This window comes from Archocentrus centrarchus, chromosome 7, assembly GCF_007364275.1.
Source record: "Archocentrus centrarchus isolate MPI-CPG fArcCen1 chromosome 7, fArcCen1, whole genome shotgun sequence".
NCBI lineage: Eukaryota > Metazoa > Chordata > Actinopteri > Cichliformes > Cichlidae > Archocentrus > Archocentrus centrarchus.
Genome location: NC_044352.1, coordinates 82,876 through 109,733, shown reverse-complemented (window position 1 = coordinate 109,733; position 26,858 = coordinate 82,876). Strand labels below are relative to the sequence as shown.

At 40.1% G+C, this 26,858-nt stretch overlaps 2 protein-coding genes across 8 annotated transcripts in view; one reads left to right on the top strand and one right to left on the bottom strand.

Annotated features, from left to right (window-relative positions):
• rgs19 (regulator of G protein signaling 19) overlaps nucleotides 1–9,495 on the top strand; it is a 46,954-nt gene extending 37,459 nt beyond the window's left edge. For all 6 annotated transcript variants that reach the window (XM_030734269.1, XM_030734268.1, XM_030734271.1 and 3 more), the window contains one exon: nucleotides 7,222–9,495. In XM_030734269.1, coding sequence (XP_030590129.1) covers nucleotides 7,222–7,410 — 189 coding nt within the window. In that variant the 3' untranslated portion in view covers nucleotides 7,411–9,495. The remainder of the gene's footprint in view (nucleotides 1–7,221) is intronic.
• A 3,368-nt stretch (nucleotides 9,496–12,863) lies between these two features.
• On the bottom strand, nucleotides 12,864–25,028 carry tcea2 (transcription elongation factor A (SII), 2). 2 transcript variants are annotated; one of them, XM_030734123.1, is made up of 10 exons: nucleotides 24,852–25,028; nucleotides 21,646–21,708; nucleotides 20,936–21,041; nucleotides 20,057–20,138; nucleotides 19,755–19,906; nucleotides 18,977–19,033; nucleotides 18,503–18,657; nucleotides 15,558–15,704; nucleotides 15,414–15,485; nucleotides 12,864–13,111 (listed from the first exon to the last, which is right to left on the bottom strand). In XM_030734123.1, exons 1-10 carry the CDS (start codon nucleotides 24,918–24,920, stop codon nucleotides 13,103–13,105), a joined length of 912 nt encoding a protein of 303 aa, XP_030589983.1. In that variant the 5' UTR covers nucleotides 24,921–25,028; the 3' UTR covers nucleotides 12,864–13,102. The 2 variants fall into 2 exon arrangements, with proteins under 2 accessions (XP_030589983.1, XP_030589985.1); XM_030734125.1 differs by having other exon boundaries at nucleotides 19,755–19,903.
• Nucleotides 25,029–26,858: the final 1,830 nt, after the last annotated feature.

Genomic DNA, 26,858 nt, shown 5'->3' with positions numbered 1-26,858 from the left:
TAGGGGGCACTATTGCATCTATAGCCTTGAATCCGTGGTTATGGGTTGAGCCTGGGTCTGTACATGAGTGATTACATTTTTAGGCTGATTGGGCTAGCATGTGTGAATGAGTTCACAAACAATTTTTTTGGTGAGAGAGAAAAATGAAGGCCAACTTCATCGGCCTGGTGTGAGAAGGCCGTTGAATATTCTACAAAACCTTCAACAACTTTTGATGCCCTACTTGTCTAGATGATGCTGAGCCATGTTGGTCTCACTGGGTCAAATGCCCTAGGAGGAGTTGATTCAAATAGCAGGCCTGGAAATGGCAAAAATTGACACCTTCAATTGAAGATGGCCGGCTTCCTGTAGGCTTTCGGGTATGGGTCCAACAGACTTTTTTGCACGTCTTAGGATGTTACATGAGCCTGCACAATTTTAGATATGTAGATAAACTGTAGCTTTGGGGCTACTCAAAAAACATGGTATTTTATGATATTTCCAGGTCCCACTAGGTGGCGCGCTAACATTTAGGGACTTTACGCATATCATTGTGTTCAGGGCAGGAGGCTTATCAAACCACTGAAGTTTGACGCAGATTGGGCAATGTGGCTTTGAGTTACTGCCATTTTTGTCTTCATGGCGAAACATTGACCTTTGCCAGGGTCACGCCCTTTGGCAAAAACTCACAGTTTTGAAAACAATGTAAGGCCAACTCCTTAAGGCTTTCCAGGGGAAATTTCAGATGGTTCTGGTCAACCATCTTGGAGCTGTACCTCATGACATTTCCTGTTCCCACTAGGTGGTGCTGCGACTGTAATTAAGTATTGTCATATGTATGTGTTCATGGGCGGACCCTCATCCTACTGAAGAAGTTTGATCCAGATCGGATCATGTAGATTTGAATGAAAGGCAATCAAAATTTCCTGGTGAATGATCGAAATTCACTGTGGCATCACGGCCACATTCTCTGGTGAAAACTCACCATTTTTTAAATGTAGATCCCCCCGTGGTGTGTAGATCAGACAAAACAAATATGAAGTTGATAACATCCAAAATCTATGAGTTATTAGAGAAAGTATGAGGGCAGGAAATCGCTAAAGTCACCCATTTAATTCAAAATGACGGACTTCCTGTTGGATTTAGGGCATTGGACCCGGTGGTCTTTTTTGTTCATCTGGACATGTTACATATGTGTACCAAATTTCATATATGTACATGAAACACAGCAGTGGGACTTGAACTAAAGGTGGCGCTGTAGAGCCATTTTGAAAGGGCCATGCCTTAAATCATTAAAATACTCAAATTTTCACCAGACCTGACAGGTGTGCAAAATTTCTTTGCACACCTGTCAGGAGTTTTTGAGCATGTTTAGGCCCTCAAAAAAGCAATTCATTTGCCTAAATAATCCAAAGCAGATACAATAGGGCCTTCGCGCATTTCGTGTTCGGGCCCTAAAAAAACCAACTAATGAAACTGGCCTGGACAAAATTGATGGGACTCTTAGCAAAGACTGAAAATAAGTGAGAATAGGGATGTGTCAAAGATAAGACAAGGTAAGGTAAGATATCTTTATTGTCATTGCACAATACAATGAAATTTTGCTCAAACTAAGGCGTGTCCTGTAATCAGCATCACAGGTGTCTTATAACTTGTAATCAGTCAGTCTGCCTGTTTCAAGGGTGAAAACCAACCACTGTGTTTGGTATCATGGTGTGTAACACACCGAACATGGACCACAGAATGCTAAGGAGAGAGCTGTCTCAGGAGATGAGAAAAACAATTAATGAGAAGCATGTTAAAGATAAAGCCTACAAGACCATCTCCAAGCAGCTTGATGTTCCTGTGGCTAGAGTTGCACATATTATTCAGCAGTGTAAGGTCCTCGGGACTCTAGTCAACCTCCCTGGATGTAGCCGAGGAAAACTGATGCCAAATTGAAGAGACAGATAATATGAATAGAATAGAAAAGAATGCCTTTAATGTCATTATACAGGATGTACAATGAGATTGGAGAATGGTATGAATGGTAACAAAAGAGCCCAGAACAACTTCCAAAGAGATTAGAGGTGAACTCCAGGGTCACAGTACATCAGTGGCAGATTGCACCATCTGTCACAGTTTGAGCTAAAGTGTACTTAAAGGAAGACGGTTGAGGAGGACACCACTGTTGAAAGCAAATCATTAAAAAGGACTGGAATTTGCAAAAATGCATACTGACAAGCCACAAAGCTTCTGGGACAAAACTGGAGCTTTTTGTCAAGTCATATCAGCTCTAGGTTCACAGATGCAAAAATGAAGGATACAAAGAAAAGAACATTGTACCTACTGTGAAACATGTAGGAGGCTCAGTTATGTTCTGGTTCTGCTTTGCTGCATCTGCCACAGGGTGTCTTGAATCTGCGCAGTTACAATTAAATCTGAAGACCAGCAAGGCTTTCTGGAGTGAAATGTGCTGTCCAGTGTCAGAGAGCTTTGTCTTAGTTACAGGTCATGGGTCCTCCAACAGGATAATGACCCAAAACCCAGCTAGACACAGCTAACAGCCAGGAATGGCTAAGCACAAAACACTGGACTATCCTGAAGTTTCCTTCTGTGAGCCCTGATCTAAATCCTACTGAACATCTGTAGGAGGAGCTGAAACATGCAGTCTGGAGAAGGCACCATTCAAACCTGAGACAGCTGGAGCATTTTGCTCCTGAGGAATGGGCCAAAATACCTGTTGACTGGTACAGAAGTCTGATTGAGTTACAGAAATCCCGATTGCAGTGATTGCCTCAAAAGGTTGTCCAATAAAATATTAAGTTAAGTGTCCCATCATTTTTGTGCAGGTGAGATTCATTAGGTTTTTGTTTGTTTGTTTGTTTTTAAATAATTCTGTTGAACTACAATTCAAAAGTAATGTCTAATTTTCACAAGTTAATTTTCAGTAAATTTTTATTCATTCAATATAACTTTTGTCAGTTTTCAGTTATTTTAGTGACCCTTGTGGGTTTTTCCTTTTTTTCAAAAGAAGGGTCCCAATAATTTTGTCCAGATCTCTATGTATCATGATATATTCTGACTCAATATCTCTGGCCTTCCTTGGAATGTTGTTGAAGTTCTGCTGGAGGTAGAAGTTAAAGATTTCACAGACCAGAGCCTCTGACAGACTCTCACAGTAGATCCCTTATTTTACATTGGGTTTGCCAAGCATCCTTCCCTGCCACATAATTCAACTCACCACTAGGACTGTACCATATCACAATATCTGCAATAATATCAGTATAAAGTTTTATGTGATATAAAAGTGTCATATTGCAATACAGCAACACTATGCATTTACTTACCTCATGCCTGCAACAATGAGGCATGCAAAGACATGTCAGCCTACATCGATTTAGGAAAAAGGGACACTGGAGCACTCACTAACTGCACTCCATATAATTCAATTCAATTCAGTTTTATTTATATAGCACCAAATCACAACAAACAGTCACCTCAAGGCGCTTTGTATTGTGGGTAAAGACCCTACAATAATACAGAGAAAACCCAACAGTCCAAACGACCCCCTATGAGCAGCACTTGGTGACAGTGGGAAGGAAAAACTCCCTTTTAACAGGAAGAAACCTCCAGCAGAACCAGGCTCAGGGAGGGGCAGTCATCTGCTGTGAGGGGGCTGAGGGGAGAGAATAAAAAGATGCTGTGGAAGAGAGCCAGAGATTAATAACAATTAATGATTAAATGCAGAGTGGAGTATAAACAAAGTAAATAAGGCAAATCAAAAGAAACAGTGCATTATGGGAACCCTCCAGCAGCCTAGGCCTATAGCAGCATAACTACGGGGTGGTTCAGGGTCACCTGATCCAGCCCTAACTATAAGCTTGATCATAAAGGAAAGCTTTAAACCTAATCTTAAAAATAGAGAGGGTGTCTGTCTCCTGAATCCAAGCTGGGAGCTGGTTCCACAGAAGAGGGGCCTGAAAGCTGAAGGCTCTGCCTGCCATTCTACTCTTAAGTATCCTAGGAACCACAAGTAAGCCAGCAGTCTGAGAGTGAAGTGCTCTATTTGGGTGATATGGTACTATGAGATCTTTGAGATAAGATGGGGCCTGATTATTCAAGACCTTGTAGGTGAGAAGAAGAATTTTAAATTCTATTCTAGATTTAACAGGGAACCAATGACGAGAAGCCAATATGGGAGAAATCTGCTCTCTCTTTCTAGTCATAGTAATGAATCAAGTGTCTTAATGTCTTTAAGACATTCCTGCAGTTTAACTAATTGATGTGTGTCATCTGGCTTCATTGATAGGTAAAGCTGAGTATCATCTGCATAACAATGAAAATTGATGCAATGCTTTCTAATAATACTGCCTAAGGGAAGCATGTATAATGTAAATAAAATTGGTCCTAGCACAGAACCCTGTGGAACTCCATAATTAACCTTAGTGTGTGAAGAAGACTCCCCATTTACATGAACAAATTGGAGTCTTTTAGATAAATATGATTCAAACCACTGCAGTGCAGTACCTTTAATACCTATAGTATGCTCTAATCTCTGTAATAAAATGTTATGGTCAACAGTATCAAAAGCTGCACTGAGGTCCAACAGGACAAGTACAGAGATGAGTCCACTGTCAGAGGCTCTAAGAAGATCATTTGTAACCTTCACTAATGCTGTTTCTGTACTGTGATGAATTCTGAAACCTGACTGAAACTCTTCAAATAAACCGTTCCTCTGCAGATGATCAGTTAGCTGTTTTACAACTACTATTTCAAGAATCTTTGAGAGTCTAAACAAAGCAGCCGAACATGAAGATAAATCTTTGAGATGGTTATGAATAATTTTTTCTCTAATGTCTAAAATTTTATTTGTAAAGAAATCCATGAAGTCACTACTAGTTGAAGTGAAAGGAATACTCGGCTCTACAGAGCTCTGACTCTTTGTCAGCCTGGCTACAGTGCTGAAAACAAACCTGGGGTTGTTCTTATTTTCTTCAATTAATGATGAATAGTAAGATGTCCTAGCTTTACGGAGGGCTTTTTTATAGAGCAACAAACTCTTTTTCCAGGCTAAATGAGCATCTTCTAATTTAGTGAGACCCCATTCCCTCTCCAGCTTACGGGTTATCTGCTTTAAGCTGTGTGTTTGCGAATTATACCACAGAGTCAGGCACTTCTGATTTGAAGCTTTCCTTTTCAGAGGAGCCACAGTATCCAAAGTCGTATACAGTGAGGATGTAAAACTATTGACGAGATAATCTATCTCACTCTCACTGGGAGCAGAGTTTAGGTAGCTGCTCTGCACTGTGTTGGCACTGAAGAGCATTTCAATGAAGGAATTAGATCCTTAAACTTAGTTACAGCACTTTCAGAAAGACTTCTACTGTAATAAAACTTATTCCCCACTGCTGTATAATCCATCAAAGTAAATGTAAATGTTACTAAGAAATGATCAGACAGGAGGGGGCTTTCAGGGAATACTGTTAAGTCTTCAGTTTCTATGCCATATGTCAGGACAAGATCCAGAGTGTGATTAAAGTGGTGGGTTGGCTCTTTTACATTTTGAGAGAAGCCAATTGAATCTAACAATAGATTAAATGCAGTGTTGAGGCTGTCATTCTCAGCATCTACATGCTATATAACACAAAGAACAAATGGTGGATGGAAATTTCTGATGTGGTTACATAGTGGAAAAGCAGAGCCGAGTCGAGTCCAGTTATCTCAACCTCTAGTAGATGTCATGTCCTTTTTTCACATTGGGGAAATTGCACAGAAATCTTAAACAACTTGACAGACATATTGTACTAGTGTAAACAAGGTAGCACCAGCATTAGGGTAAGATGCACAGCATTAGATATGGTGTGTGTTTAGTGTGCAGTGTTCATTGTGTGATAAGGCTTTGTGCTGCTCAGTTGGTTTTTGCTTGTTTTGCTGCGTAGTCTTCTGCCTCATAGAAGGGGGACAAACAGGCCATGTGCTGGGTGTGTGGGCCCTCATAATGCAGGACACTTTCTTAATGCACCTACTGGTGTAGAATGTCTGTGATGTGAGGAAGCTGCAGCTGATTATTCTCTGGGCTGATTTAACCATACGCAGTGCCTTTTTATCTTCAGCAAACCACTGCTATGCCACATGGTGATGCAGGAGTTGAGGATGCTTTCCGCGGCACATCTGTAGAAGGAGGTGAGGGCTGAGGGACCCAGTCCAGCCTGCTTTAGCCAAGCAGTACATGGATAAGTGACTGTAGTTGTTATTATCATTTAAGCGTTAAGCAGTTATGCTGTACTTTTACTTTTGTGTTTACATTTGACTTCTGCTAGGTCACCGTATATAATGCCGTGTCACTACTATTGCACTATTAGCTGCTGGCACCTTGTGGCAATAGATTCACAGTTTGAATTAGGTAGTCTCTCATCAATGGCAGTCACTCCCTGGAAAGGAACGAAATTTCACTTCAGTTTACACTAATAAATAAAATACCACTGCCTACATGCTGCTGTCACCAATGAAACATTACTCAGTATTTTCTATGTCATAAGAAGTATCATCATTGAACATTTTCTGAAAAGGTGAGATCATTTTAAGGCTATATTGCCCACCCCTAGTCACCACCAGGTGGTGATCAGTTGACATCTCCTCTCTTCACCTAAATGTCCAAGACATACAGCAGCACTGACATGTGACCTAGAGGGTCCTGGTGTCACATGCACTCATGAACACCCTTGTGCTCAGTATTGTCCGTTATGGATAATCTGGTTTGTTAGTCCAATAACAACACTGGTTAAGTTCATATTTTGCTCCCAGTCACACCCCTCCAGGTCTCACTGTCATTGCCCACCTAAATGATGAAGTCCCCCATTAGGACAGTGCCTGGCAGGGGCACCTTCTTACACCCCCACCTAAGGACTCAAAGAATGCTGGGTAGTCTGAACTGCAGTTCGGAGCATGGGTGATGATAACAGTAAGCACCTGTTCCCTGACCTGAAGGTGCAAGGATCAGACCTCTCATCCAGTGGGGAAACCCCACGTGCAGGCACCATTGAGGCGGTACACTATTTAAATGTTGTTATAAACTGACTGTGTGACAGGTCTGAGGTGAGGAGTCTGCTGTTAGCTTCTATTAATCATGTCTCTATGTCGAGGTTGAACTGGGTCATTAATCGGACTGTTTCTTTATGCAGTGAAGCCTGAACTGGTTTGTTGGACATCGTCACCAGAGTAGCTTTTATAAGCTAAAAACATCTTGTTTTTTCTCTGCAGGTGAGTCTGGACGCTCGGGTTCGAGAGGTGATCAACAGGAAGATGCAGGAACCAACGCCACACACCTTTGAAGATGCGCAGCTGCAGATCTATACACTGATGCACAGGGACTCCTACCCACGATTCCTCTCCTCCAACATCTATAAGTCGCTTATTCACAGTGGCTCCCGTACCCCCTCAGAGTCCTAGTGCTAACTCTTTGGCATCTTCATCCATCCTGTGTTCATAGGATTGATGCCTAAAACATTTCACGCCCTCCAGTCCAAATCTTTCCAGCAGTGATCACTCCATCCTCCAATTCTCCAGTCTTCCCACTTACTCTTCTTCAGCTCATCATCTATCCTCTTCCTTTTGTTCTTTTTTCCTCTTGTTCATGCTCCTTCTCTTTATGATGGTGATTTATATTTTAGAGCACATGAATGACTGTCCCTGAATTTAAGCTAAACTGAGCTGATCCCTGCCATCTGTCCTGAAAAAAAGTTTTCCTTCACATCCATCTCTGTCTTCCTCCTTTCATCTTCTCCTGTCTTATCGCATTCATGGTTCCACCTTTCACCTGTTTCTTGACTCTTGAGCATACCAGGAAGTGATCAGGGACACTGAAGTATTTTTGGGATGTAATCTTTTGGAGATGTTTCAGACTGCTTTTTCAAATGCATTTCAGCAGGAGAAATATTCATCTGTGCCATCAGTTCTGTGTGGATTTTTACTAGCCTTGCCCCTCGCCTCAAGATTGTCCAACCACCTTTAACTTTGCCCACCTCATGCTTCAGGAATGATGGGAAAGTTAAAAAAAATATGGATGCTGTGTTGTTCCCTTTTCATTCTCTTTGAACTGGAAATACACGGCGCTCCTGCCCTCAAACTCTTTATCTTTGTTAGTATGTTGGATCAGTGACTTCACTTCTGAGCAAAGGGGGCCGCCGCTTCCTCCAGCTATTGATTTACAAATAATCACATGAATATTTTTTTTTATCAAAGAACTGAACATGGAGCATTTCACCTACGTTTGTTTGTCCCGCTTTCTCCTTGTCCTGGTTTTCCAGAAGAGGACAACTACTGTGAGACTGTTGTCCACCCAACATACACACACACATACATACACACACACACCTACACACACACGTGCGCACACACACACACACTGCAATAAAAACACTGGACCTTAGAAAACTCACACAGAGTATCAGTGTTACTATACTTATATGGACCTTTCAATAATCAATACGTTTCTTCCATTAACTGTCAGAGAGACAGATCTGTTTTAGAGTAAACAAAGACATAATGACCGCCTCACAAACAGTTAAATACAAAACTTTAAATGAAATGATTCAATAATCATCACCATCGTTTATTTAGGACACTATTTCCAAAAAATCATCAACTAAAAAAGGTCAGAGAGCTAAATAAAAATGAATAAGTGATGAAATGTAAAAAAGATGGCATATTGACTGAAGAGCTGCAGGCTGAAGTTTGTATTCTAATAAATGAACATTTTCACTGCCACATTTCACAAAGACCAATAGAAGAGGAAGAAAGTTCAGACATTAAATAAGTAACAATGAGAAATGATGCACATTTCATGGATACAAAGGTCATTTTGTGTGTACAGGATGGAGAACGTTTCACCCTCTGTTTGTTTATGATGAAGAGTAATGCACAGATGACCTGATTAAAGTTTGAATTTTTATCAGCTTCAAGTCAGAGGAGAACTGTAACTGAATGTAAATGAACTGAGCTGCAGTTAATGGAGAAAACATTTAAGAATCAGCCTTTTTGAGGCTAAAGCTATCGTCACATGGATGCTTATGGTCGCCACATTTCTGAAAGACTAAATCATTTATAACAGTCCCTGTAAGTATAGTAACACACAGACACACACTGGGGTGGCCTACCTGGGCACTGCTGCTGCTGACCTCTGTGACCTCTCACTTTTGACCTCACTACTGTCTGTGGCTCCTGATTGGCTGCAGGGGGCCTCTGGGCTCATCTGTGGTCGGTCCATTCAGGAAGGGGGATGGGAGGAAATCCCAGGTGCAAAAAAGAAGAGGAAACCCATGATGTGAAAAGGGTGCTTCCATGCAGTGCATCATGGGAACACTGATGTTTGTAGATGGAGGCAGAGGCAACAAGTTACAAACACGAGATGCCTCCGTCTTTAGTAGACTGGTCACTTGATTCATTTCTCTTCGTATTATTAATGTTATTTATTTTCTATATTGTTAAAACTGTGATTTTAATTGTACAAATACAAACAGAAACCTGAAGATAAAATGGGAAGCTGCTTGTTTTGTTAGCTGAGGCTTCACACTGAGACCAGGCTCATAGATTTCTCAGCTGTTTCACAGACTGAATCATTTCAGCTCAAAACATGTGCACACCTATGCTGAGCCCCGTTACCATGGTAACTGACCAGTAGCACCTACAAAGAAGAGAAAAAACAGCTTTATAAAACACAAAACCACATTCTTGACTTCATGCTTTTTCCCAATAATTATCCAGAGTGTACTCAACTTTTTAAGTCATTAACCATTTCAGGGTCCAAATCCTCCTCCTCTTCCAGATAAGAACAATGAGGCACCTCTGAGAGTTACAAACTGTCCACATAAAGTGCGACTGTTGTCCCAGCTGTTACATTAAAGTCTGATAAAATAGGATGTACAAAGTTTAGCCATGTTAGACGTTAGCAGGAAGTGAGCTAGCTGGTTTCCCATGTTACTGAAGGATTTCCAAAAAATGAAAACATTCAGCTCTGCTTTAACTTTTAAATAAGACAGAAATAAGAATAAGACAGAAAACCAAATATCAGGGCTAGCTGACATGTAATGATGTGCTACCTGAGGAGTATAACACGAAGCCAGATTGTGTTAGCAGGCTACATCACACTTAAAGTCAGAGGTTTCTGCGTCACAAAGGTGTGTCTTTTTTCCTGGATAAATCAACATGATAACTGATGCTGAACACATCACCTGGTGGGGAGCAGGTTATAGTCAGAGTTTTGGTTTAAAATCACCTGGAAGGGCCACATTTTCACTAAGTCTTTATTCAGTGTGATGCAGACTCTCTGCTGGGAGAATACATTTGATATGTCCAGCTTGTTACTGAAACCACTAAATGAAGCCCAGCTGTAAAGTTACAGCAGCTCAAACTGTGGGTCTCATTTTCGCTGAACGTGCATGGATTAGTTTGGTGATGCAGAAAATGTATACATGGTGTTGTACTAAATTCTAACCTGCTGCTGAGTCACTGCTGGAAACACAGACACACACCAAGAACACCTGTTCATACCTGTTCAATCAGTCACATTAATCTCACTGTGATCTGTAACAAACTGAAGCAATTTCCATGTGTCCATCATCAGGCTGTGGGACAGGAAGTTTTGTTTCAGTGGTTCCAGTTTCAGAGCTCTGATGTGCAGCCATCACCTTAGAAAAAAACAGCAGCTCTGAGAGTGACAGCCACAAAATCTTTCACTGCAATGCAAATTTTATTTTACCACTCTGTACCAAAAAGCACCAGATTAACTCATTTCTGCAGTGTTAATCTTGCAGATTATTTTACTGTTAGATTTTATCACCATCATCTGATAACATCTCTGATTGGAGTAGGCAGCGCCCACAGAGATTGCTTTGTGAGGAAGATGACCTTCACGTGACCTGTGAAATGCCCCTTTTATGTGAGAACGCTCAGACCCTGAAGCAGAGAGCCTGGCATGATAGACAGATCCCTGTTATCGCTAACTGGAGGTTTAGGTTTTGTTGAGCCAGCTAACACAAAGAAAGCCTGAATACTGTATGTTGAACTTCCTTCTTAGTCACACCACTCTGGTGGCTAACTACAGGACTATGGTCAGACAAGCATGAACACATTAGCAGGAGGAAGATGGAGTGCTCTCAGTAGAAGTCCATATTAAGGGTTCTCAATTGGTAGAGACAAACACCATCATATGGCAGGAAGAAGATGCCAAAAAACAGACCAAACTTCAGAGAACATCTGAGATGATCCATCCACAGCATGAGGTTATCATTAATGTGCTGCTGCATGGTTTAAGGTCAGCCACTTTCTAATATTTTATTTTCCACAGGGAACACAAAAATGTTCTAAGAACATGATAGCGTCCAAGAATGCAGTTTAATAAAATTCCCATGAACACAGAAAATGAAGAACATTTAGTGTTATTAGTGATAGAGCCAGCTTCCTAATTTTTAACTCTTTTCCCATGAAGTACTGATTATGTTCTCCTGAGGGACATTCTAGACAAAAATTAACCCTTGAAAAAATTTCTTGGTTCAAGTTTTTTTTTCTGAATAATTTGCAGGTTTTTAAAAATGCGAAGTGCTCATTTGTTAGTCACATGCAGCATTCAGTCTGTTTTCTGTCCAGAAAGACAGGAAGAGGCTTCTCTCATCTCTTCATGCTCATGTATGGAAAGAGCTCAGCAGTGTTTCCACAACAAATAGGATCCTTCTGAGTTCTGCCTTCCCACCATGCGTCATCCTACTCGTCAACACACTTCCAAACACCAGCAACATTTAGAAAAAACACCATGAGGCCTCTGCACTTTGTTTAAATATTCTGTCTTTGGTTGGAACATTAACCTCCATATTATTCAAACAAAGGTGATCAGAAAAAATGTCTTTTATTGTCTAATTACTATTTAATTCTCTAAAATGAGAAGTCCACAATGTGTCACTATTTTGACATCACCAGTGGGTGTGGCTAGAAGTGCAACATGTTGCCACGATCACTGATAGGTCTTTTCTCTGACAATACTTTCAAGTGTTGTTCATCTTTCACAGATATGTGCAACTATTATAATCTGCCCATCTACCAGATTTCTCCACCATCAGGTCATACTGCTTTCTCCAACCTTGTCTGTTTAGATCTTTGACCTTTTGGGGTATAAAGTGTCACCTTTGCGTTATAGCCAGAAAAACATTTCCTAAGGCTGTGCGAACATGTGTTGAATTTGAACAGCTGGATAGACGGATAATCTTAAACCATGAAAACCTTCAGTGATGGCTTACAGGGCAAAATCAGCATTATGAGCTCATCTGACTCCATCACAATTCAGATATTGTAATGCTTGAAGTGTCTAAAGAAAATGACAAGTTTTGTTGTCACTGGTTGGCTGTATTGCACAAACTAATGAGAATTAAAATATATTGAAAAGTAAAGAAGAGAGTTGGGGTTAGGTGGTAAAAGGGTCTATAGTGTTGGAGGAGGAGTGTTGTTTGTGAACTGTGAATGAACAGAAGAATAAAGGATCCCGCAGCATCGCATGAGCTCATCACTCTTTTGTCTGGATGAGCTAAAACTTGATCTTGACTAAACAATGATCAACAAGAAGGTATGTAAACCATCTGAGTTCTTCATATTTATCATAACGTAGTTTCTGACTTAAAAGTCATACTCACATGGCTTACATGATTCAGGTGTGACTGAAAACAAGAAATGTTCATTTACTGGAAGCAAACCCAAGCATGTTGTTAACGTCAAACCGGCACTGACTCCCATCTACAATCTAACAGAACAAATCTTTGGTGATTTTATTGATGGCTTTCCTTTTTTATTGATCTGCCATCTCTTCAATTATTCTGATATCTGAAATAAACCCTCAACCAAAACAATAAAAACAGTGATTTGATCTTCATCCAAGCTTTAATATGTTCAGCACATCATGGCAAAGAAAGGCACACTGTTTCTACAATGCCATACACAATAACTCAACCAATGGAAAACATCAACTGGCTTTTATCTCCTCAAATATATTACAGCATTTAGTTTGATATGTAAAAAGAAATTATACAAAAAAAAAAAAAATCCAACTTCAGTAACTTCAGTTTGCTTCTTAATGGATTCAAACACAGCCTGGTTTTCTTCAACACAACTAAAAAATACAAAGAGAAAGCGAGAGACCAATCAGAGTAAACCAAATCATAATGCACAGAAACCCAAAATCTGAAACTAAAATCCAAAGCAGCTCAGATGATTTGTCTCTGATTTCTGAGGTGCTCGACCAGTTCATAATCTCTGCTTAGGGCCAGATCAACAGGCACAGCTCAGTGAACACAAACTGCCAATCAAATTTATCAGGTTCACTAAGAGTTAATGAACTGCTCATGTGTGCTGTTTTAGCTTGCTCTTCCAACTGGAACAAAAATACATTCATGCTTTAAATTAACAGATTTTTTTTAAAGTAACGTATTTATTTATTTATTTTTTACTTATTTTGATAATTTGGGGGAGTTGGGGGGGCAAAAAGTTAAACAGAGTGCTGACTGAAGGTGAGCATGTAGTAGGAAGACGAGAAAGCTGTAGTTTAGCCTACGCTGACACCCTGTGGTGAGAGTTCGTTACTGTACATTTCCCTCAATTTCCACTCGGATGGAGGGTGACCTGGGGTCAACCATCCAAAGCAACAGACAGTGCAGAAGAGAGTGCAAGCAGGGTGGAGTAGGTGGAGATGAATGTTGGGGTGATTTGTGACAGAAGGAGAGCAGCAAGAGTGAAAGGGAAGGTTTACAACAGGGATCCTCACATCTAGGCCTCGAGAGCCGGTGACCTGCACCTTTTAGATGTGTCTCAGCTTCAACACACCTGAGTCAAATATAGAAGTCATTAGCAGGACTCTGGAGAACTTGACTGCATACTGAGGAGGTAATTCAGCCATTTGATTCAGTTGTGTTGGATCAGGGACACATCTAAAACCTGCAGGACACCAGCTCTCGAGGCCTGGATGTGAGGATCCCTGGTTTACAAGATGGTAGTAAGACCTGCTATGATGGATGATTTGGAGACTGGTGGCACTGACACAAATACAGGAGGCTAAGCTGGAGGTGGCAGAGCTAAAGATGTTCCTTGTGAGTGACCAGGATGGACAGGATCAGAGGGACAGCTCAAAGTTAAAGAGGCTGAGATGTTTTGGACATGTGCAGAGGAGGGATAGTGGATATATTAGACAAAGGATGATGAAGATGGAGCTGCCAGGCAGGAGGAAAAGAGGAAGACCTCAGAGAAGGTTCATGAATGCAGTGAAAGAGAACATGCAGAGGGTTGGTGTGACAGAGTAGGATGCTGGGATATGGTGATGGTGGCAGATGATCCACTGTGGTGCCCCCTAAAGGGAGCAGCGGAAAGAGGAGGATGATGATGATAAGGAAAAGGATGTATTACTTATTTGTCAGAAAGTAGGTATGTTTGCAGAAAAGTACGACAGAGTATTAGGGCCACATTTAGAAAAAAAACAAAAATCGTGCATTTCGAGAATAAAGTCAAAATTTTGAGACTAAAGTTGAAATACTATTTTGAGAAAAAAGTCGAAGTCATCATTTCAAGTCAAATAACAGCCTCGGCTGCTATACCCTCTACAAAATGCCTTGGGTAGATGAAGCAACTTGATCAGCTGTCTTAGGGGCGCTACACACGGGGAGCGATGTCACTCCCTCACCATTCATGGAACTTGTACGAAGCGATTGTGGCCTCATCGCACAAGTTCCATAGGAAATGAATGGAGAGCGAGCGATGTCGCTCCCCGTGTGGCGAGCCCCTTATTGTGACTTGTGATTCTGCAAATCCCCTCTGTACTGCACGAAGGTGCAATCATCGAAATCCTTGCATCTAACCATTGCCAGTTTGTGTGAGTTTCCTTCTGAGCGATGCAGCGTTCTGCACATCTCATTACCATCCTCATAGTCATCACTACATTGTGTTTGTGTACTAAAAGAGAAATAAATACCTTGTTACTAAAACCTATAGTATAGTTTCTCTAACTCATAATACGACACATTCTGGAGCTTATAGCAGACGTGGCGTGGCAGGTGTTTGACTTGAAACAACTTAAACCTGCACATTTCGACTTTTTTTCCCAAATTAGTATTTTGACTATTTTTCTTTGAAATTTTGACTTTATTCTTGAAATTTTGACTTTATTCTTGAAACAGTATTTCAACTTTTTTCTCAAAATTTCGACTTTTTTCTTGAAATTTTGACTTTATTCTCAAAATTTTGACTTTATTCTCAAAATGCACAATTATTTTTTTTTCTCAATGTGGCCCTAATACTCCTTCGTAGAAAATAAACTTTTATATGTTATTAAATAGTTTTTAGACAGTCCTGTCAGTAATGTTGATCAGTGTTAATGTCATTTCATTAGTCCTGTGTGATCAGATATCCATATAGCTTAGGGTTACCTTCCATCGGTTGCCACAGCTGTTACACAAAACAAAGGTGGTCATGGGCTCATCAGCGCTGCGGGTCTGCACCTGAACATGAGAACAAGGTGGTGAAAACCAGTCAAAGAACAGTGGATGATCAGCCTGTAGGTGTACTCGTACCTGCGTGTACGTGCAGCTCTTTCCGTGACACTTGCTGCAAATGAACATGTCGGTCTCAGTTCCTCCAACCTTTGATAGCTGATGCTCTCTGATGGACTCTTTTGTCAGAGCCTCTCTTATCTGCTTCAGCTCTGCACTCGCCATCTCCTGCAAACACACACACTTCAAATGCATCCTCTGATCCACTGACTACTCAGTATATTTACAGAGGCTGGATCAGTCTGCGGGTACATGCTGGATCAGCATGACAGACTTTTTGTGATCTCCATCTTCTCACTACATCCACAAAACCCCTCTTTGGTGTTCCTGTTTTCCTCTTACCTAGCAACTCAATTTTCAACATATTCCACCCAGAATACCCAGTATCTCTTTTCAAAAACACTGAGGAAATCTAAAACACAAGCAGATACATTTTATCCTTGCACTCCTCATGTCATTCTCAGCTTTCCTTAACAAAACACAAACGATCAAGATTTTTTTTTCTTCTAAGGTTGGTTTTAACTACCAGTTTAACTTGAGCAGAAAGTATGATTAAAGATGAGGTGTGTGGATGGTAAAGAAGGGTGAAGAGATATCAAACAATAAAAAAAAGGGGGGGGGGGGCAAACTGCTTTCATATCAGATTTAAAACCTGTTGTCAACGTGTTAGCCACCATCATGAGGTTATCACAGTGAGCCTCATTAAAAGCTTTTCCTCGTGTTTGAACCAACAGCTGTGCTGTGTTCAGTATCTCAAGTAATTTAAAAACAAAAAACAAAAAAAAATCCCAAATGAATGTGATGAAACTGACTCCAATTAGGAGGAGGTCATCAGGCTGTTGGGCCATTAAGCAAAAACACCTGAACGTCAGCTGCTGGAGAAGACTGCTGCAAAGAAGCCACAAGGGAGCAAGACAACAAAGAAGGAGGGGCATAATGAACACCAGTAAACTGCATCAAAGCACAAAAGATGTGGACTTTGGTCTTACAAGTCCAGACATGAAATGGTGGGTTCCAAATGAAGATTTTAATGAGATCTTCAGGTTTGTGTTAATCTGACTGAAGACATTTTCAGCTTGAGTATCTAGCAGCCTTTATAGCATCACACTAACCGTATATATATATATATATATATATATATATATATATATATATATATATATATATATATATATATATATATATATATATATATATTTCTATATATCTATATATATATTTCTATATATCTATATATCTATATATATATATCTATATAAAAAAGTTTTTGTTAGTTTTCAGAGCATTAGTTTTTATATTTGGTTTCATGGTTAGTTTTACTTTAGTTTTCGTCAGTTTTAGTTTTTCATACTTTGTCAGGTGCAAGAGTGACTATTGTGTAACAATAACTCGACAAAAGATACCGTTTAAAAATTGCATTCAACAACCAACTGTTCACAAAATAGCAGCATTACGTGTTTAATGTGTGTAATATTAAGGAAACACATGAATATCAACAAGGAGAAACATAAAGAAAAACATGAACTCCAAAACTGAATAAACTCTACAACACACTTCAGCGTCAGTGCAGAACACGTGGTGTAAAACATCAGAACACAGGGCATGTTGGACAAAAACAAACTGATTTCTTTGAAGGAGTCAAAGCTGAAATCCAGCTGCATCCTGATGTTCTCACCACATGAAGCTGCTTCTGCTTTGGAGCTGCTCGGAGAGCTAACTTTGCAGCCTCTGTACACAACCTAATTAAGTCGGCAACAATTTACACTTGTGTAGCTGGATTGTGTATGTATGTTGTGTATGCGGTCGCGTGCTGGTGTTTTATATGTGGTGCCGGCTGGGACTTTTTTGGTCCTCACTCTTTATGCTCAGTTTTTTGGCTGCAAACATATTTGTCCCTGTTTTTCCACTTTCTTCATTTCCTCACATCCATTCCGATAGTTTCAGCAGCTCCCTCCAGGAATTTGCTGACATTTGTGAGTCCTTATATTGATTTGATTTCATTATTATTCCTGATTGTTATTCTCTTACTGATAAATTCAAACACTGCAGCAAAAAGTAGCCAGAAACGCACAAGGACTGAATCAAAACCTTGTGGGCTGTGTGGACCCGACATCTAGTTTGATTTCTCCGGAGGCACACGTCAGGTTACGTTGAAGGATCAGTGCGGTTTCTCGGCAGACCACTGCCATTACTTTGTGGACCGATGCGGTGAGCACGCCCATGCATGCGCAAATGTTGCCCAATAGCGCTCCCAGCTTAAACTGTTAGAGCGTAAAAAAAATTATTTCATATCAATCCACAAGGGTTTTAAATAAAATTAAGAAAACAAAGGTCATTTTATCTATAATTTCTGTTAGTTTTAGTTAGTTTTGTAAACTCACAATACTGTTTTTTGCTTTTAATTATAGATTTTATATATTTCAGTTAATGAAAATGTTTTTTTTAGTTTCAGTTTTCATTTCATTTCATATTTAGTTAGTCTTCGTTAACTATAATAACCCTGTTTGTTACAAAGTTTACCAGCCGGCAGGAACCAGCCAAACTCGCAGGCAATTGGTCAGTTGGTTTCCTTGGACGCTTCACTACTACTGTAAGGACTGTAAAAGATGCGCCAGTAAACCAGAAAGCACTCAACAAGATATTAATTAAGTGGTCATTTCTGTTTTGGTATTAGGTTTGGGTCCGCTTGAGACATCATTTTGGTCCGGATCCGGACTGAGGTCTGCCTATTGGTGATATCTGCTCTATGAACATGTTTTTTTTCCTTTTTTTTTTTTAATCTTATTCTTACTAATGTGATTGAGAATTACTAAATTGAAAAGATGTACTTCTTATTTAGACTTTCAAAATAAACTAATATACAAGAAAGTAACTTATAGGATTAGACATTTACATTGAGCTGTATCACCAGTCTCCATCCTCAACACTTCAACTTCTATTTTAAGGAGGAAATGAGACACACCGACCTCAGCGGTCATACAGGCGATGCGCTGTGGCGAGATGTTTCCGCACAGCACATTACGGCGCAGGTCTGGGTTCTTCTGGTCCTTGAGGTTGGAGATGCGACTTCGTAGGCGGGTTTTGTATTTCATGTCTGTCGACTTAAACTCTTGGAAGATCTGTACACACAGCGAGCCGTCAAGGACCAACAATGTGCATGAAATGGGTTACAGCTAGAACCACAAGCAAACATTTATTTTAGTGTTATTGATGTTCAATAATACTGAAGCTTTAATGGGATAAACAAGATGTTGGTGGCTGGAAATTAAATATTGAGTCATGAATGAAATCTCATGCATGTGCATGCATCCCAAGCATGTCACACAGACAGACATGCTCATCAAACATGCTGAGACCCACCCTGTGAACGCCCTCACTAGAACACCTTTCACTCATCTGTTTGCTCATGAAATTGCACCATTAATGATGTGAAAGGATATGTTCTTCAATTTGAGCTGCCAGATGCTCGCAGTCAACTCCAATGGCCTCATGGTCATCTAAAAAAAACAACAACAAAAAAAAAAAAAAAAACTTTCTTTAGCTTCATGCACATTAACAGCAACACACAAAAAACAAAACACCTGATTATTAAAAAGCTGATAGCCTACAGATCATTTGGAGTAAGTGTAGATATTACTGATGACACTTCTCCCACAACTTTTTTAATTTAGACAATGTCACGATAGTGAACACTTTATATTGGTGGAAAAGCATTACAAGCTTTAGGAAAGCAGGGGAAAAAGCTGGTACTATCAGAATCCATCCCTCAGCAGTTCTCTCTAATCTGATAAAAACTTCTTACCAAAAAAAAAAAAAAAAAAAAAAAAAAAAAAAAATTGCTGACTGTGCCCAAAATAAGGTTTTACACATTTTCTTTTTGCCTCATTATCAGATGGTGCAGCAGATTCTTCTAACACTTCGTAATAATTGGTTCTCAAATCTGCTGTAATGTGGACTGGTTCTAAAGCAAAACTGGAGAAGAACCAGCACCACACCAGCACCAACACCGTGCTAATGAAAAGGTGGTAAAACTGGACCTTGACTTTAGAATATTTTGTTAACAATGTTTAAGTTATCCTTGATCTTGAACTCTTCTGGTCATTTGAAGCAGAATTATTAGGCTATCTGAGCATCTCTAAAAAGCTAAAGATCAGCAGCAGTTTTCCATACTAAGAACCTTCTGACCATTTTTGGCTTTAAAACTCTTCATCTTCTCACCGTCCGTCTGCAGCGCAGCCACCAGCAGCTCTCGACATTTGTTTCTCACGATGTCTGTGGTGATGGGGGCAGGGGGGAAGGAGGTGACCTGAGGGAAGGTGGGGGTGGTTGGTGAGGTTGGGGTGGATGGGGTCCCCCCAGAAGATTTACTGCTGAGGAAGAGCAGCAGGACAGAGAAGAGACATTTTATTTGACAGAAACTTCTGTTATTAAAGATGTGAACAAACTTGATGCACGCGTGACATCACCTTGTCCTGTAATAGTGATGTCACCAACAGTGACATCATCAGTGTGCAACAGACCTTTTTTCACTGCTCCCAGAGTCCTTGGAGGTGGATGAAGACCTCAAAGGAGAGCCATCTTTCTTCTTCTCCTCTGAACCATCTGTCAGATAAAAGCAAAGAGCAAACATGGCCATAGGAAGCATCATGCAGAAATTATTCTAGTTCCTGTTGGTACACTTATGCTTTCCAGTTTCTAAAACTTGATTATCCGTTTCTATTTGTTGTCACTAGAAAATGAAGCCATTTGGTCGGCACCAAGGTTATCATTAACGAAAACGAACAAAATAACAAAAACTGAAATTGAAAAAACATTTTTGTTAACTGAAATAAATAAAAACAATAATTAAAAGGAAAAAACAATAACTGTGTTTACAAACTAACTAAAAAGGAACTTATTGATAAAAATTATTATTGATAAAATGACCTTCGTTTTCCTGTTTCAGTTTATTTAAAGCCTTGTGGATATGAAATCATTTTCTCCGCTCTAGTCTCACAGAGTGAGGTGCCATACTCTGCTGAACTTTATTGTAGTGTTTTTTTTTTTGTAGAATTTATTGTAGGGTTTACTGTAGAGTTTATTGGGTTTTGGAGTTTGTTTTTCTTTGTTTCTCCCTGTTGATGTTCATGTGTGCCCTTAATATTACACACATTTAGCTAATAATGCTGCTAACTTGTGAACAGTTGGTTGTTGAATACAATTTTTTAAACGGTATCTTTTGTTGAGTTTTTATTAGGCAATAGTTACTTGGCACCTTGAATTTTGCACCTGACAAAGTATGAAAAACTCAAACTCAAACTAAAACTAATGAAAACTAAACTAAAACTGAGCAAACTAAATAAAACTAAACTACAATGTAAAATCCAAAACTATTATAACCTTGGTCAACACACACATACCCAGCAGTTTCTTCCAGGACTTGATAAGAGTTTTGGCCAAAGTCTGAACTTCTTCATCTGAACATTGTTTCCTCACAGCATTCACCGACATCCCGACTCTGGTGGACTACACACACACACACACACACACACACACACACACACACACACACACACACACACACACACACACACACACACACACACACACACACACACACACACACACAAAATATAGAAACACAGACATGGATGAACTGAACAGCAGGGTGTCCATGCTCAAAAGTACCAGGGGACTTCCTGGTATCACTAGTGATTAGCTTAGAAAATTTTAGGTTTATGCTCAGATGTTTTATGGGTTCAGTCCAACCAACAGGACAACAGAAGAAGTAGTTTATTATTTTCACTGGACATTAACCAGAATTTATATCAGGGAAAATTTTTGTGCCTACAAATTATGCCCGAGACTTAATTTTTTGGATTTGTGACTTATACTCATTACTACAGTCATTTAAAGGAAGCTCTTCAGAGCAATGATGAATGTATTTAGTTTAATTCATTCATAACATTCTGGACTTTAATATCTCAGGTTGGTTACAACAATCATAAACATCAAGTTTGGGGTAATTTTCTCAGTTCTCTGTGTTACCTTCAGATCAGTTAAACTGGATTTCCAGCACAGTGCAGGGGAACTTTAGGCCTTCTTGTATCAGATGGGCAGAGTTACTTACCTGTAGTGTCTCCAGAGACATCTTGATGTTCTTCAGTTCTCTTAGCAAGTCCAGAGCACTGTCCTGCAAGCAGAGTCACCTTTATATTCAATTTACATCATTTATTCTTTAATCAATGTGTTCTGAAGGCTTCCATCTGAATGTAAAACACTTTGAACCCAAACTTGTAGAAATTCACTCAAGAAAAAAAATTTCTGCTGATGTAGCAAATATCAGGATGCCAGTGGCCCTCCTAAAGACACTGAATCAGCAGTTTGGTGGTATTAAAGTTTGTTCAGCTGACAGTTTATGTTTGATGTGCACATTATCATTATTTAAGCACAGCTGGATCACACTCTTGTTTTTCTTTTGTCAAAGTACTAACCTTTCCAGTCAGACTGAATAGAAACTGACATTCAGGGTTTCTTTTTTGAATTTTTTTCTCTTCTAATTCAGTTCCAAACAAACACGTTTTCAACAACAAATTACACAAATCCAGCAGCTGCATGACTGATGTTCATGCAGATTCCATGGACAATCAGGAAAATCCAAAAGTGTTTCTGTGAGATGGCCCAGGAAGCTCAAAGAGAAGAAGTGCAGAAAATGAGAGAAATAGCAGAAAGCAGGACATAATTTAGAGAACGATGGAAAATAAAGATTTAAAAATGGAAAGGAGAACATACCATTAATGTGAATCCCATTTAGAACTCTAGTCAGAATCCTATCCACATGTATCTGTAGATCATCCTCCAAAAGAAAACCAAACAACTTTTATCCCACATGTATCAAACTAATCAAAGTGTTTCACTGTTTCCTTGATAAAACTCAACATCACCTCAAGCTGTGACTTACTGCAAATATGAACCAAGCTTAAAATAACCGTGGCAGACCAGAGATAAACGGCAGTGATTAGAAACCTTATAAAAACAACTGTTTATCACATTGGTTTCAAGCTAAAGGGTTAAATTACTCAAAAGCTAAAGGAAATCTGAACTATTCAGAGAGAAGGTAAAACTAAACACCTGTACAGCTGTTCATCACAGTGGATTGAACTGACATTTAGACAGCACTTTTCTAGCTTAGGTGACCACTAAGACCACATCAGGCCACATTTATCCACTTACATGCAAAACTTTATTCTATCCTGTGAACTCATTTTTCTACCTCCCATCTGTGACCAATTTAGAATCACCAATTAACTGGTGCTAATCACTGCACCACCATGCTGAACCAAAACTAAGGGACTTTTCTGAGTTTACTCAGAAAGAAAACTTCAAAGCAACTGACAGAAAGGCTTTAAAACTCAGAAACCAAAACTACAAACAAGCAGGAAAAAAAACAAATACAAAAACCAGCAGGCTCATTACTCTGAGCAGAAACCTGAGGTTCACCAACCCTCGACTAAAGCTCAGCCGTTCGAGTGCAAATTGTACTTGAAACAAATAACTGATCAATTTGCAATTGATGTTATTTACTATCACAAAATCTTTGGCAAATAAAACATTTGACACTGAATATGTGAGAAATGCTGCACACCTGAGGTAGACCAACATTTGCCTGCAGAGTTTTCTGCCATTCTTTAGACTTCCTGCCTGACAAAAGTACAACTATCCATTTACCGCAGGGCAAGTTCTGTTCATGACAGACCAAGTGAGCATCACAACTTTCTGTGTACTGATTACTGAAGACTTGATGAGGATTCTTCTCATCAACCAACATTGGTTGACTATTAGGGGGCAGCTGTACTGTAGATAAACTCCTAATCCAGCTGTGGAGCACAGTGGAGGCAGCATTATGGTCTGGAGCTGCTGCACTGTCTCCTTCCATCAGGGAACAATGAACTCAAACTGTATTAAGAAATGTTCCAGGTGCAGGGCAGCAGAGGACTGATCACTCCTCATTTGGTCTGACATCATCAGGTTCAAGCAAACAGAAAGAGTTAAAATAACAGTCTGAATTCTCTCAGCCCTAAAATGAAACAGCAGCCACATTTGGAGGGTTTGTGAAGTTGGCTTAGCTGACACATAGTGATGTGCTACCTGGTGCCTAGCTACAGAGCTATGGTTAGGTTCATATAAGCACATTAGCACAGTGAAGCTGGACGATGAGGGTTAAACTGTTCATGCTGAGGGTCTCTGATGGACAAATGCCATCATACAGCAGGAAGATAATGCTGAAAACAACAGACTAAACCTCAGCCCAGAGAACGTCTGAGATGATCCATCCACAGCACAAGGTTATCATTAATGTGCTACTGCATGGTTTGGATTACTCACTGTGAAAAAGTCCTGATCCTCAGCTTCATGTCCACACTGAGAGGGATTCTTTTCTACACCATGCGTTTTTAAAAACAGGGCATAAAAGATGTGGTGCACATGAAGAGAGCTGACAAAAAGCCAAAGAAGGGCTGGGGATGACCATTGCATAGTTTCTGGGGACTCAAGTCTAAAGCATTAAAAAGACCAGAGCCTCATCCAATGCAAATGTTCGGACCAGAAACAGGAGGACAGATGAGGTCATGCAATTTGTAGGAAGAAGGATTCAAAATTCCCCCTCATTTATGTTCAGGCTTCACGAGCTATCTGATGGAGCTTCAAGACTTTTTCCTGTTTTTGTGTGACTGAGATCAATCAGTTCAGGAAAATCCAAAAGCTCAAACTTGCACTTAAAAGTAATTGTGGTGATCAGAAGTGTGAAGACTACGAAAAACAGGAAGTGGTTGTAGGAGGTAAACTCCTAACATCAGAAAGGAAGCACATTCGGTCTGCTTATGACAGTTTTGTTTTTTTTTTAATCAAGAACCCCATAGCCCCAGAGCTGTGTGTGAGGGTGGCGGGACACCAGCAGCCCCAGAGCTGCTTCTGTCAGCATCTTCTCAATCCCATCTCAGAATGTTCTGGGTATGTTTGTTTGCTCTGTATCTGCATCATGCAGGTGAAGTTTAAACATGTTGGCCTCATTTTTAGGTCATAAAACTGCAATCTGAATATTTTCAGCGTCTGTAATGACGGAAATAAACAACTGATTCATGTGCAGGTGATGAGCTCTGAGCTGATTCCAGGTGTGTCTGTTTTAATTTCCTGATGTGATTTCAAACTGTTTCTAAAAGCCTTCAGCAGCATTCAAAGGGTTAACCTGAGCAACGAACAGCACCGCGTTTCCAGAATCTTCCTCCGTCAGCAGTTAAAGGTGGCTGCTCATCACCTGATGGATGTTTTTCCACTCACCGTGCTCTTCTTCTGCACCATTTTATCCAGCTTCCTGGCGATGCGCTCCACTTCCTGATTCCTCATCATTTCTGTGGCTTTCTGTTCGTCAATGCGCTGCGGAGTGAAGCTCCATGGATGGAGGGCAAACTCTTCCTCCGTCCTTCTCACTGCCCGCCCGTCGCCTCTCACAGCCGTTCGTTGTTGTGTGCTACCGAGGCATCTTGGGAGATGGAGTCTTCTTTTGTCTCCCAGCTAAAACTTGTAAAGAAGGCGTTTAAATTTTCCTCAGCAGATGAATATGAGGAGAACACGATGAAGCATTTTTTAAAGCACTTTGTTCATGTCTTTGAATATAAAAAAAATCTGCAGATAAATTCTCATTTTTCGTAAAAAATGATGAGCCGTCATGTGACGTGAAATCCTCGCATTTACACTCACTGACCACATTATTAGGAACATTTATACGAAAAAACAGCTGGACATTTTTCTAAGGTTACTTCAGAACTGAGGTTACACTTTAGAGGTGCAGTTATATTTAAAGGTGACCCCATTGGTATGCACGAAGAGATTAAAGTATATATTTTATTTATATAAAAACTGTATAGCACAGGTGCCCCAAATAAACCGATATTTTTATATTTCTCTGCAGTTTAATTGACGTGTTTTCAGACGTTTTATTGCATTCAGGTTTTATGATCACAGATATTTTTATTTAATGTTCATTTTTTTCTGAAGAAACATTTTTAATAAAACGGTGATTTGGAGAGATTGCTCAGGGACAGAAGTTCCTCTGGGGGGCGCTGTCTTCTTTAGAACCATGAAGCCTGTGTGTAGTTACTCCATCTCTCCTCCACAGCTGTAGCGCTATGTAACTTTGTGACATACACACACCCAGTTGCATGCTCACAGTAGAGCATGCAGTTTATTAACACCAGTCAGCTATAACTGATCACATGATTAGATTGACCTTATGTACAGATCTTAAAATCTGTGCACATCTTCATCTCCATTTCTGTCTGTCTGACTATCTTCATCAGTCACCACATCTTCCTCAGCATCTCTGCTCCCTGGATGTGTCCTCTGGATTCTACCTCTGTGGCATGGTTCCTCTCCTTCCTCCTCTCTGACCTGCTGTCCATCACTTATTCTCTTCTACAACAACATGTGATTCTGTCAGAGGAACATCAGAAAAACAGAGCTACGAATATTACAACACAAAGATTATTTACCACTTTTCTTAAAAGGTACAAACAATTTGTTCTATACAAGTTCCTAAAAATGATTCCCAGTAAAAAGTGTTTTTCACCAGTGAGATGCTAGGGGGCTTTTAATTTGAAAAGATTAAAGATTATTTATTGTTATTGTAAAATGTATGTATGTAAAATGAAAGTCAGGTGCACTCAAGAATCAAACTCAGTGAATTCAATAATATAAAGAATTTAAGTTATACCACAAATTATAAAACAGTCCATTTCACACAAGTGCACACAACACAAATCCCCCAGACTTTTCAGTATACCAGACATTCACTGCCACTATATACATTTTAAAAAGTTTATTCTCACACCCCAGTTTCATGCACCCTGCCTGGGGTGGGGACTGGCTAGTTGTTCGGGCCTGGGTTGGCTGCTTCCCTGGGTTGCTGCTGGCTCTGTGCTGGTGCCCACTTGCTCACACTGCTCATTGCTTCTGGACTCTTGCCCTTTGGCCATGGGGGCTCCATCTGGAGTCTCCCTCCTTCCTCCTCTGGAGTGTGCATGCGGTTGCCATCAGGATGTGTGGCCTCAGGTCTTCTGAGCTCCTAGTGGGCTGTGGATGGCCTGGGTCCCCTGGGTCCTTTCCTATTCGCTTCTGGATCACGGGGGCCATGGTTGCAGCTTCTTACCCTCATTGAGTACATTCCATGACAGAGGCGCATACACTCAGATTACTGCAACAGCAAAATTGTGTGTATGCGTGTATATGTATATGCATATACATATACACATATACACAAACATAAATATGTGAATGTGTGTATGTATG

Coding starts and splice junctions, on each gene's coding strand:
- tcea2 (XM_030734123.1), bottom strand. CDS start 24,920: ATGATGAGGAATCAGGAAGTGGAGCGCATCGCCAGGAAGCTGGATAAA. Junction 21,709..24,851: donor TGGTGCAGAAGAAGAGCACG/GTGAGTGGAAAA, acceptor CTCTGCTTGCAG/GACAGTGCTCTGGACTTGCT. Junction 18,658..18,976: donor GGCAGCTCAAATTGAAGAAC/ATATCCTTTCAC, acceptor CGCTGTGTGTAC/AGATCTTCCAAGAGTTTAAG.